This window comes from Pelmatolapia mariae, linkage group LG4 (genome assembly GCF_036321145.2).
Source record: "Pelmatolapia mariae isolate MD_Pm_ZW linkage group LG4, Pm_UMD_F_2, whole genome shotgun sequence".
NCBI lineage: Eukaryota > Metazoa > Chordata > Actinopteri > Cichliformes > Cichlidae > Pelmatolapia > Pelmatolapia mariae.
This window is the reverse complement of record NC_086230.1, coordinates 5,951,111-5,964,368: the sequence shown is the minus strand read 5'-3', so window position 1 is coordinate 5,964,368 and position 13,258 is coordinate 5,951,111. Positions and strand designations below refer to the sequence as shown.

Genomic DNA, 13,258 nt, shown 5'->3' with positions numbered 1-13,258 from the left:
AAATACTAAAAAGAACACCTGAGAAGCTGTTGGTCAGTCACGTGAACCTGCAGGTGCCACCGTGCTATTACAGAACTTATGTGAACATTAATGTTTTTATTTATTCAGTCAATTAAGAGCAAGGAGGGACATTTTCCACCTTCATGCAACACACACAAACACACACAGAGTTGTCAAACTGCAATTACGCCCTGTTGCATCCATTCAAAGCCCCTCTGCCATGTTTCTCATTATAAACTGGTTCCAGCACGTTCTTGGTAATTAGCACAGAGTCACCCCGCTGCTGCATAACCAAACAACCGGAGCCAAGAAATTATAAAATGGAGGCACAAAGGAGCAAAAGGCAAAAGTGACAAGAAGACGAGGAACCAGAAGCTGACGGACGGCAAAAGAAGAGAGATGGCTCAGAGAAGAATCAGTGGAAGCAAACTCATGATGGGTGAGAAGAGCTCAGCCAATGCAAAGCTTTACAGTGCTCTACAGATCATTTACTTGCTTAAAAAATGTAAAGAAATGAAAAACATTAAACCTGAGATTCTACCCATAAGAGGATTTTAGCTTAATTACAGTTAGAAACAATATTACCAGTTCGCTCACCAGCTCACAATCAAAGTTTTGGTCTTTAGCAACCACATTTCGGAAATCTCTAGCACAAATATTCATTTAAATGTGATAGATTTGGAAGAAAAAATTACCATACATCAGAGATGTAGTATATATATGATATGAAAAATTATTCTTTCAATCATTCATCTTAGAAAAATAATTTACAAAGATGTGAAATAAACTGCATTTATTTTTTGTTGATTTATGATTCACTGCACCAGATTTAATAAACGGCTAATATTATGAGTATAAAGCCACGGCATTGCTCAAATTCTATTATTGTTGGTTTGGCAGCCCTTAAAAGGACAGCACTAATAATAATGATAAATGAAAACTTTTATTTTAAACTTTTACAGCTATTTGTATGAGACCTTTTATAGAACAGGTTAAAAATGTAGCTGAAAGACTGCTTGAGGAGTGTACTTATTAAATAAAAGGAAAAAAGCCAAAAGGACACCACACTGTGGCCCTGCAGCTGCTTTCTCTAACTCTGCCTCCTCTCATCTTTTCATGCTTCACAGTGTTGTGTGTGGTGGCAATGTGCAGAGCCGTCCCCATCAACGACCTCATCTATCGAGCCTCTCAACAGTCTGACAAACTGCACGCGCTCAGCACGATGCTCACCCAGGAGCTGGTCTGTACCTGTGTGTGTGTCTGTCTGTCTGTCTGTCTGTCTGTGTGTGTCTGTCTGTGTGTCTGTGTGTGTTTGCACTGTAAATGAAATGTCACAGTCTCCCTAAACATAAAAAACACAAACTTCCTGTTTAAACCCTGATCAGCGATGCTTCCATATTAGCTCGACATGCAGTGCAGTGGGTCTGCTTGAAGCTGCCTCATTAGCAGTTTTCTAAGTTACAACATTTGGTTAAACTCTTGAAAAAGCAGCAGCCTTTGTGTTGAATTAAAGCCTGCCAAGCAGTTGTTGGTTATAAGATAACACTGTAAAAAAAAAAAATCCTAAAAAAACCAGTAATATTCCGGCAGCTGGGGCGCCAAAATAATACCCGAAAATAACAGAAAGTAACTTTCCCATGAAAATACGGTTATTTTCAGTGATGACAATACAGTTTGTTGCCCTAATTTTACATGGGATTTTGCCTTTTTCAAGTGCTTTTAAACATTGAATTAGGAACATTTTAACGTGATTAAACAATGAAATTACCTATAAACAAGGTCAATGAATGCGGCAATATGAATAATACTTAAATGTACAGAAATATACAGTTAACAGTTGGTTTAAATAATAATAATAATGGATTGCATTTATATAGCGCTTTTCGAGACCCTCAAAGCGCTTTACAATTCCACTATTCATTCACTCTCACATTCACACACTGGTGGAGGCAAGCTACAGTTGTAGCCACAGCTGCCCTGGGGCAGACTGACAGAAGCGAAGCTGCCATATCGCGCCATCGGCCCCTCTGGCCATCACCAGTAGGCGGTAGGTGAAGTGTCTTGCCCAAGGACACAACGACCGAGAGTGTCCGAGCCGGGGCTCAAACCGGCAACCTTCTGATTACAAGGCAAACTGCCAACTCTTGAGCCACGATCGCCCTAAATAACATCATTTGATGTAAAAAAAAGTTTATAAGAATCATTTTATATATTTTTCCATAGCATTACATTTGAATTTAACAGTTCAATCTTTCAAATAACGGACAAATATTTGTGAAATTATGATACATTTGTGAATGTATTTTAACAATCTAAATATGCATATGTACAGACAAATACATTTAAAAAACAAGAAAATTATGTTTTATTACATTTACAGTGATTTTACGTTATTTTACATTTGAAATGTAAAATCACAGTCTATTTATGTAAATTTAATGATATTCTAGAAAAACAGTACAAAACTGTAAAATACACAGTAAAATACTTTTATATTACAATTTTTTTTACAGTGAAGATAAGACAACCTTTATTAGTCCCACACTTGGGAAATTTGTTTTGTTACAGCAGAAAGTATGTATGGTCGAAAGGGTAAGATGGCGCTGGCAAAAGGTCGGCAGCCTTAACCCAATTTCCTTCATGGGTCGACCTTCAGGATCAATAAAGTTTTATTGAATTGAACTGAAAAGTGGATAGTGCAAAGTTATATAGAAAAATTAGAAAAACACTGGACTAAGATAAGAATAAGATACTGTACACAATTGTACACAATAGAATAGAATAAAATAAAATAAAAATACTATGTACAATAGAATAAAATAGAATAAAACAGAATACAAATGCTATATACAATTGAATATAATACAACAATGCCAGAAAAGAGTATTGCACTTAGTGTTATTGCTATCACTGATCAATAAAAGTCAGCATGCTAAAGCCTGCTCGCCATCATAATGAACAATCTGTCTGATTTTTTTTCCCAATTATTTAAACAGCAGGGCTCTGAAGTATTCCCTATAGACAGGGTTCACGCGTGCCACACCTCCTCTCTACAGACCCCCACTGACAAGGAACAAGCACTTCAAGTATCAGTAAGTCATTTTACTTCATCTTGTTTTTGCAACCTTGCCTACTCTCTGTCACACTGTTGCTATGTCATATCTCTGATATCTTCAATATCTCTGCATCTCTGCTCACACAAGGCACAACTTATTCAAGAGCCCCTTCAAACAGTAGTTTAAAGCCAATGAGAACAAAGGTGTCTTCATCTCACTGAGACATATGTGCACACATGTTTTCCTCTCTGTTATCCCCAAATCTCCTTCACCTTATTGTTTTGATTTCTCCTCTAGGAGTCAGATCTGTTGTCCCTGGCTCGCTCCCTCCTGCAGGCTTGGTCGGACCCTCTTGTAGTCCTGTCCTCCTCTACTAACATCCTCCCGTACTCAGCCCAAAGCACCTTATCCAAAACTATCCAGAAGATGCAGGAGCACTCCAAAGACCTCAAGGATGGCCTGGATATACTATCTAGCAAGGTCTGTGGGCTGCAAACAATAATTTCTGAATATACATTTATTTGAACCAAGAATATTAAAAAAAATGTCAAATGAAAATAATTTTTCCTGGACTCTGTTTGTGTCCAGATGGGTCCAGCTGCTCAGACCATCACTTCGCTTCCATTCATAGAAACCAATGAGATCGGCCAGGACAAGATTACCAAACTGCTGTCCTGCTTTCGCCGGGACTCTCACAAGATCGACAGCTTCTTGAAAGTCCTGCGCTGCCGGGCAGCAAACATGCAACCCCAGATGTGCTGAAGAGTGGGTGTCCAGCCTGAATCTGTGAAAAGATCGCTCTTACAGCTTCTATTGCTTACCAAATAGAGAATTGCTCATGCTAGAAATTTGCTGTCTTAGATATTATCTGGTTTGCTAATTAGTAAGCTTTTTAGGCTTCAGGGATTAAGGATAAGGAGGAATTATAAGGCACGCACACAGGAAACTATCCATGGTTTGACTCTTTTAGCACAGTGAGTAAAACAGTGATCTTACTTTCCACTGAGCTAATTCTGTGTGTAAAATCTCTGTGACTCCTCCTTGTCTTTTCCTTCTGTTGCAGCAGAATCCCCTGAAAGCTAATCTACTAAAGCTGAAATCTAGGGCTTCAATAAAGAGTTATGTTTTCTTCCTAACTAGTGCTTAGTTGATGAGAAACTGCAGCATTTGACTTGAGTCGTGTCTTTTACAAAGCTTTGTGAATTCAGTGCCTTTTAAGTAAACAATTTCTTTAAAATCTGTATTTCAATAAAAAAAAAATCTTGCATGGTGAAATTCTGTTATTTATGTGTTTGTTTTTGTTTTTTCATGGGAAATGCAATGCCTGTGGAAAGAATAGGAATACACTCAAATTTCTTGGTGACCATAGACTGTATATAAAAGACAGACGTCACAGACACTTCACAGTGGTGTTACCTACAGAATTGTTGATTCACATTTTAAAGCGTCAATTTGACAGTATTTATGTAGAGCAGTATTCGAGCCAGAAATGACCATATTTGGAAGATAGGGTTTTGTGCTAAGGTCATCAGCTGAAGCTAGGTGCTATAGGTGTATAGACTGTCTAAAAACAAAGGTAGCTGCTAAATAACAGGCTAATAAAACCCTAGGATTTTGCTGACAATATTCAAGCACAAACTACAATATTTACACAAAGCCAGACGGGCTGTGCCACAGGCTGAGAAGCTAGCAAATAAGTTTAAATCAACTTGACCTGACTCACAATGATGATAACAGTTGCAATATACATATATATATATACATATATATACATATATATATATATATATATATATATATATATATATATATATATATATATATATATACACTCCCGCATTATAAGGCACATTAAGCAAAACAAAACTGTCAGATAAGTCAAACTTTACTTAACTCATTCTTCTTGCTTCTTCTACTTCCGTACCATTAATTGATTAATGCTGAATTCTCTGGCAGCTGCTCTATTCCCATGTTCTGCTCATGAAAACAGGGTTTGATCTTTGGTTTCATTTTATAAACTGGACTTATTTTTCTACAAAGGTTTGAACTTTGAGAGTGTTTAAACAAGAGAGAAAAGTGTGAAAATGTAATAATACTTATTATTATTATTATTATTATACTCTAATGCAATTTTCTCCTCTTTTCTCTCCCACCATGGTGGGGACCATTGGCCCAGAGCCGCCCATACGGGCGCTCCGGCCCTGTCGGTGGGTTTAATCTTCCCCACACTGAGCAGTGCGCTGTTCAGAGCAGCAGAGCGCTCCATCAGGCTGGTAAGTCGATACCTATCTGCCACGTTCATTCCTTCTCGGCGGATCCACTGCTTTGCTTCGGATATGAAGAACAAACATAACCAACAGGTGAAGACATCGGCTTCCAACCGATTCGACATGTCCAGCTTTGAGGTGTCACTCCAGCAACTCAACGATCTGTTGACGGACGAAAGCGGCTTCTACAGCTGGCCAACAAAACACTTCCATGAGGTCTACCCGAGGATATACGTCGGCAATGCGTGAGTCATTGTTGGCATGTATAAAGCGCTTTTTATAGACAATACAAATCGTTAATTATGACCACATGTTTGTAAAAAGCCTGTATCATTCTGAAAATATGCTCATACGTGCAGGATGTACTATGAAACTTACAGAAAAATATGGAGAATATGAATGAAGTTATTATTGTTATTAGATTATACCCATATGACGAGGAAAGGTCAGCCTGCAGAGAGGATTCAATGAAAGATGTAAACACATCATTGCATCTGTTTGCTGTGCACGAGCACGCTTCACTCATGCGCTGTAGAAAGATCTAGACACTCCAGAGAATGAATACTTTAGCTTGAGCTTACTAAAAGGACTTATTGCTATTAACCAGCACTGTCACATATGTGACATATTTAGATTTGTTAAAAAATCCATTTTTTCTCTTGTCTGAGTGTGAAGTGAAATAAAATAAAAGGATGCAGGAAACCAACCAGCACACCATGGCCTTCACAGTCTGTTTAATTTTTGAAGAGGTGGAGGAGAGAGGGAAAAATGGCAGGAATGGAGGAGTTTATAAATAGCTCATGTTCTTAACCTGCAGAGCATCCACAGAGGCATGCTCTACTTTTACTGATTTCTGCATGGTCAGCACTGGTGGCACACTGAACTGTGTTGAATTAATTTTTTTTAAAATGATAAACTATACCTCAGACATCCAGGATCCAGGATGTCTGAAATCATGTTTTATTTGTAGCCTATAGCATGTTTAAACAACAGACGTTGACCCAAAGTTAGAGACGGACACATTTATTTTCCAGTACTCCAAAAAGTACAGTTTGAAAATACATGAAAAGCTAAGAGGTGTCTCTTATAGTACTGTGGAAAATCAAAATCACAAAATGTGTTTCAGAATTTGTAAATTGATGAGCTGATTCATCATGTAAGTCAGTGCTTTCCCCTAAAGCTTATAAAGCCCCTCTATAAGTTAAACGTATCGGCAATTGAAATACAATTAGAGGGCTGCTCTAAGAAGCATGCTAAGGAAAGTGAAATACAGGCCAACGTAGAGGGATTGGTTTAAATTTACTTCAGTTAAATGTTATTAATATAGTACCAGTCATCTCATTGGGCTTTATATTATAGAGAGTGAATGATCTGTATTAGTAGCATGTGGCAACAGTGGGGAGGAAGAAAGACAAGACAGACATAAAAAAGGAAATAGGACAAAACACTAAGTTCATTTGCCATGGGGAGGAGCTTGCCTAGTCAAGCATGCACTAAGAAGGATGAGTAAAAGATGCCAAAGACACCCAGAAAACATGGTTAAAACTCTCATCTCCCTGGTGACAGCTGGTTGAAGTACAACCACACATGCTTACATTGTTTCTGCACAGAGAAGAAGGGTAATGAGACTGTCTCTGTGTAATGAGACTCTCTTACTGCCATTAATCGGTTAAATGTGTGTGCATTTTTTAAAACAGAAACTAACCCAGTTGGTAGATGGTTGTAAACAGATGGCCACACAATGTCTTTTGCACTTACTCAGATTCTTATAAGTGGAAAATTTAGATGTGCATAAGCTACTTATGCACAACCAGAACTTCTCTGTACATAACGTACACAACGTTAGCACTATAAACCCAGGGATGCAACCAGGTGATTATGAAAATGGTTAGCTCAATAAAACAATGACACAATGGCTCCAAACAATGACTGAGGTGTTTGTATTTCTCTTCTTTTCCAATAAGAATGTTTGTTTTAACTGTAATACACAATGATATAGCAGAAATCTGTTCTTGAACACAATCTTTGTCCTGCTAGAAAGTCTAACGAGGACATTCAAATGAGGTTCAAATGGTGATATCTATGGCATCAGTTGAACTTTTATTTTTGAGCTATTTTTCAAACAGGAATGTTCCAAAGTACTTTTAGTTTACCCCGATGATGTTAACAAGTTTGTCTCTAAATGTAGACTTCAGATGTTTAGCTGAAATCTTTCATTGTATATTACATGTGTGGAGTTTAAAAGAAGTAAGTCTGTAGCAGATGTGACCTCCAAGACGTTAAAGAAGCTTTCAGTTGATGTCGGATAGTTTTTGGAGCTTGATCCATGCTAGAAACAATGGAAAACAGTTGGCATGGTGTTGTCTACAGGCAACAGTTATGCTAATAAGGAAAAAAAGTACCTAGATAGTTTAGCAAAAATGTCTTTTTTTCTTTTTCAAAATTGTCTTTTAATAGTGATTATACAAATGACATGAAGCATGTTCATGAAGTTTGAGAGGCTCTGATTCAGTGGAATTAGACATTTGTTTAGCTTTGTTCATAATCTCTGTGATAGCTAGCCTAAGTGTTAGCTTACTATAGTGAAACATTTGCTGCTAACACGAGACACTACATGGCATCTTCTTATCTCACGCTCAGAAACACTCTTTCCCCCCAATAAACATAATCAATTCTAAAAGGTAGTCACAATGTTTATTAGATGACAGATAATCATGTTTTTTAAATCATATAATATAAATGATAATTAAAAAGTACTGGAATTCTAATGATGATGCACATGTTAAAGTTTGAGGTAAACATCATTTGAATTCCTTCACACCTCTTTAATGTAAGCTGTATGCAGTGAGGAATATTCTAGATTTGAAAGAAAATAAATTTTACATGGCTGACTCTAAAAGCTTTACAGCAGCACTTTTGTTTTTTAGACCAGTGAGTCATAGCGAGACCTCTCTAGTACATGTGAAGGACGGCGCAGAAGCCCTCTCTGTTAGATTTCAACAAATGTCCTCCTCACAAATATAGGCTTGGATGGATAAGGGAAGCATATCTGCACATAACACGCACTCACGCATCCTTCTTCCTCAGCTGCTGTGTTTATGCTTTCATGTATCTGTCTTGATTCCACTGAGTTGGCGTGCGGTTTGAGCACCAGTCTGCAGTCTGCTCTATTTTTAGCTCTTTACATCTCTGAGGCAGGAGGTGCTAAGTGAGGCAGCCTTCCCAGAAGTTCACAGTGAAAAGAAGCACATCTCTCTGAGGCACAGCAGTGCATTTATATGATGGGAAAAGGAAACATGAGACAGAAACATGAGTGACACTACACTTCCTTCTTTAACTTGCAGTCTTGTGTTCTCCAGAAGAATCTGTTAAAACTGAAGAAACACCATCAGCAACAGCTCAGGTTCATTAACCTGTAATTGCTAGTGAGCATAGACTGTATATAAAAGATGAATACAGTCACCGTGATATCAACCACTGGTTAGGGATGGGCCTTTGTGAAGGTGTTAAAAGCAAGGGGTGGATCTGACTATTATAACTGTTGATATAATCCTTGTTTGACCTTAAATCATCAATGGAGTCCATGAATGTAGATGTTTATGTAGACTGTTCTAGAGATTTACAGCCCATAGTTACCTGATTCAGAAAAACATTTATCACCTTGTTGCAGAATGAATAATGAATGAACAACATGAATTATGTTTTGTGTTGTAAAAGCAAGAAATGCACAGGTGGTGTTAATGTTGGCTTATTTCCATTAAGTCACTTAGCCAGCGGGGTTCCATAATATATAGTTTAAAACAAATCACAGTTTGTCTGGAGCCATGTTTCCATATTTAGTTTCTCAGTTTTAGCACTGTTACCTTGAAATTATTTCATTTGACAGTCTGGCGTCTGCTGGCCTCTGCTGGACTTAAGCACTCCCAGCACTCCTCCTCACAGCCAGACTGCACTGATTTCAGTTCATGAATTAACTGCATGTGAAAAAATTGTCATTAGATAATTGCCAATGTTTATAATGAACTGAACAATGGTGCCATTCAAAGCAACCTAACTGCCAGTTTTAGCCATGAATGGGTATTTTGTTTACTCTTCGTGCTTGCTGCAGATAAAGCTTGAGAGAATAGGAACCAAATGCGGATAAATGAAAGCCAAGGACGTAGTTCTGTGCAGCAAACACACCTAACAGTGCAAAGACAGGAAGGAAGACAGATACTGGCAGCACATCAGTAAGCAAGGGAGGTGGGTTTGTTCTTTTAGTCATAATTACTGTTTTATTCTACTTTCAAATTCAATTTTAACTCTCTAGTATCGTGTCACAGCAACAGTAATCTGCAGAAAGGACCCCCAGTATCAGAGAGAAAGCCCCAACAATCAGATGATCCCATAAGATCAAGCATTTAGCAGTGGTGGGGAGGAAGAACTCATTTTTAACAGGAAGAGGCCAACAGCAGTACGAGGACAGTCGTCTGCTGTTTCTGGTTGGGAGTTGAGAGGAAAGAGATGACTACAAGAAGATCATATAGACAAACTGAGGTTACACAAAATTTTATGACACGCATTGTTTGCGATTGTGGCGAGTCCAAAGCCACACAGCCACACATTTCACAAAAACCTTTTGCAGTAGTCCAAGCACTGAGTCAGAGGGGTCAGACTGTGTTTAGTGTGTTGTCACGTTGATATTTAGTACAACCTGTAAGGTCCCCTTCATATTGCATATTTGCTTCTTTTCTTTTCTTGATGCAGATTTGTGGCGACGAATGTGATGCGCCTGAAGCGCCTGGGCATCACTCACATCCTGAACGCTGCAGAGGGAAACTCCTTCATGCACGTCAACACCAGTGCTGAGTTCTATGCAGGCACAGGCATCATCTACCACGGCATACCGGCCAGCGACACAGACCACTTTGATATCAGCGTTTACTTTGAAGAGGCGGCCGATTTTATCGAGAAGGCTCTGGCATACAAAAACAAAAAAGGTCAGAATAGAGGGGCACACAGATGTATGTGAAGTATTTGAAAAAATACAGTCATATCACGCTAACTGCAAGAAGTTCTTGCCAGTCAAGACGCTGGCTAGAACTAAAAAGAAAGACAATGTTTGCCATTAGGTTGTAAAAGGAGTGGCGAGTTTCATAAGTTTCATACTTTGAGGCCAACACGTATTAGATTAGAATTTGATTTGTCAGGTGATAACTTTGCACAGGTTTGAGGGCTTTTGATCAAACTGTAACACCTGCATCTCTTTTCCTCTGTAGGTAAAGTGTACGTCCATTGCAGGGAGGGCTACAGCCGCTCGCCTACCTTAGTTATCGCCTACCTGATGCTGCGACAGAACATGGACGTCCACACTGCTCTGGCCATGATCCGACAGAAAAGAGAGATCGGACCCAATGACGGCTTCCTTCGGCAACTCTGTCGGCTAAACCAGAGGCTGTCCGCTGAGGGGAAGCTCTGGAACAAATGAGGCAGGCAGGAAAGCATGCTTATGCTTAATCGCACATCCGTCCTTTCACTTGTTCTACAGCCTGAACGAGCCACAAATATGTGAGGGAGTGCCTGCTAAACATGGAATTTAATGTGTAAATTCGGGTACACTGAATTCCCAGCATGTTTACAAGGTCTCACGTCTGTGAATATTACGTTCATCTGAGCTCACCTCGTATTTTTCAGATCCAGTCTGTGTAGCGTAAATGTTTTCCTGTTGCTCACTGTTTCAGAGAACATTTTAAGTTTAAGAAGTAAATGTTAACATACATTTATATATGTTGGAAGTGGTGAAAATTTAGATAGTATAGTTCTGTGTGATACTGTCACCACCTTTTCTCATTGAAGCTTCCTTTCTCTTCCGCCCTCGTGGGGTCAAGCCCTTAGTGTTGGCTTCTCTCCTGAAAACACTGCCAAATGTCTCAGTGCCAGCCGCTGCCGAAGGGGACTTCAAGTGGACACTGTGATTTTTCAAATCGAATCAATGATTTTATTGCACTAGTTGGAACGATATAATAGCTATTTTTCAACTTCTAATACTCTGACACTTATGTACAATATCAATGTTTAGTATATGCTTTAGGTAAGTGCACATATTCTGACCTCACATCTGATAGCCTGCCTCAAAAGTATTTTTCAGTCTAAACATCATTCTACAGTTATTGTGCTTTATAGAGAAATGTTAAAATATTTTACATTGCCAAATGGTTACTTTTTTATTAAAGAGAAACTAATGTACTTTAATATTATTGGACCTGCTAAAAATAACTGTAATTATTTATGAGAGTTGGATGAAAAGATTGACTGTAAAACACAAACCTACAGCTGCCAGTTAGCTTAGCACAAAGGAAAATGCTATGCTGTAGCACAGTAGCTAATATAAATATCAGAAGAATTATAGTTGGACATTTTGGTATATAGTATTTTTGTAGAAATTTAAACAAACAAGGAAAAGCATGTTAAATATTGAGCTTTACAGTTTTGTGTGTATCGTTATGCAAAGGTAGGCTCCTTTGTTTTGTTTTTTCTTTTTCTTATTTTTTAAGCTATGCTAGCTACCTGCTAAAAGTAGCTTTGTACATATTTAGTATACAAACACGTGGTATCAGAGAACTTCTAATACAGAGCTCAACAGTAACATACTCCCTTTTTTAAAATGGTTTAGGTTCCATTTTTACCACTGATGTTTCAGAAAAACCTTAAATATAAACTTTTGGGTCATGAATCAAGCTAACAAGCTACAAGATGAATCATGACCATGAAGAGATTTGATTTTTAATCCCACTACAAATACCAGATAACACAGCAAATGATCCTTTTCATTATCCCAGTGCTGTATAATAGTTATGAGTAGTTAAGAATATCTTTTTTGAGCTTCTCCTGTGCGTGTGCGTGTGTGTGTAGTGGAGTATAGCTTAAATAATGATATGATACAGTGCTTCATTTGTTGCTGCAATCACTGTTCTCACAGTTTCTGAGAAAACCCCCCACAAATCTAAAATTTGAGGGTATCCATAAATCACATTTTTCAAAATAAAAGGGATAGAGATAAGCGGTACCGTTCAATTTGTTGTTCCTTTAGCCATTGAACTCCTTTCGCTTGCAGTCATTGAGGACCATCTTGCAAGTGCCCTCTGTTGAGCTTCTAACTGAAATACAGCTAAATGAGATTAACAGGACGTTGAATTGTGCTCCCTTATTGGCCCCAGTGGTATCAATCCAATCATCTAACTCTCATCATGACCATGAAACTATTTTTCAAAATGTCAAACTCTTCCTTTAATGTTAGCTTTGGGAGATCATTTGAATTCTTCCTCTGAGCAACTCTATAATTGTAAACTGATTGTAATGTTAATACTGCCAAAACAAGACAATTGTTTGCCAGTTGCTTCTCAGTCAACGCCTTTTGCACATTTGTATGTTCATATGAGTGTTTTTGTCAAACTATATCTAGTTTTATATTATACGGCAGCATGTCAAAGTAACACTTTTAGCCCTGTGTACACACAGCTGTGTATATCTGTGTATATCTGCTGAGTCATGGTGTGCATTATTAAGTGTGCAATATTCGTCACAATGTGCATTAGTGTGCCTGTGACTTGTGAATCATCATGTGCATTACTGAGTAGTGGTGATGTAACTGGTCATGTCAGTAGACTTTCCGATGATGACACTGCTCTTATGAAGTGCACTTTATCCAGTGACACTGGTGATTGTTGTAGCTCTCTTTTCATATATTCGTAAATAAATAAATGAAGTAAACATGGCTGTCTTTCTTTAATGTGTGGCTGCTTTCAAAGGAAAATATCTCAGGTGTGAGATCTCAGCATGCCAAGATCCACAGCTAGAATAGATTACACAATACATAATAGCAGCAGTTACACAATAGCACATTTTATTTTATCCCATAATACAGAATGCAGTACCGCACAATAGTATTTTTACCAA

At 38.2% G+C, this 13,258-nt stretch overlaps 2 protein-coding genes across 2 annotated transcripts; both read left to right on the top strand.

Annotated features, from left to right (window-relative positions):
- The first annotated feature begins 399 nt into the window (after positions 1-399).
- On the top strand, positions 400-3,818 carry LOC134625248 (prolactin-2). The gene is made up of 5 exons (XM_063470453.1): positions 400-439; positions 1,128-1,240; positions 3,000-3,092; positions 3,354-3,536; positions 3,645-3,818. The coding sequence occupies exons 1-5, from the start codon at positions 400-402 to the stop codon at positions 3,816-3,818; spliced, it is 603 nt and encodes a 200-aa protein (XP_063326523.1).
- A 1,499-nt stretch (positions 3,819-5,317) lies between these two features.
- Positions 5,318-13,046, top strand: LOC134625869 (dual specificity protein phosphatase 3-like). The gene is made up of 3 exons (XM_063471191.1): positions 5,318-5,568; positions 10,070-10,302; positions 10,582-13,046. The coding sequence occupies exons 1-3, from the start codon at positions 5,393-5,395 to the stop codon at positions 10,788-10,790; spliced, it is 618 nt and encodes a 205-aa protein (XP_063327261.1). The 5' UTR covers positions 5,318-5,392; the 3' UTR covers positions 10,791-13,046.
- Positions 13,047-13,258: the final 212 nt, after the last annotated feature.

Excerpts from the sequence above, each read along its gene's own strand:
- LOC134625248 (XM_063470453.1), top strand. The coding sequence starts at position 400 with ATGGCTCAGAGAAGAATCAGTGGAAGCAAACTCATGATGG. Across the intron at positions 440-1,127 it reads TGGAAGCAAACTCATGATGG|TGTTGTGTGTGGTGGCAATG; the intron begins GTGAGAAGAGCT and ends CATGCTTCACAG. Across the intron at positions 3,093-3,353 it reads AACAAGCACTTCAAGTATCA|GAGTCAGATCTGTTGTCCCT; the intron begins GTAAGTCATTTT and ends TTTCTCCTCTAG.
- LOC134625869 (XM_063471191.1), top strand. The coding sequence starts at position 5,393 with ATGAAGAACAAACATAACCAACAGGTGAAGACATCGGCTTCCAACCGA. Across the intron at positions 5,569-10,069 it reads AGGATATACGTCGGCAATGC|ATTTGTGGCGACGAATGTGA; the intron begins GTGAGTCATTGT and ends TTCTTGATGCAG. Across the intron at positions 10,303-10,581 it reads GGCATACAAAAACAAAAAAG|GTAAAGTGTACGTCCATTGC; the intron begins GTCAGAATAGAG and ends TTTCCTCTGTAG.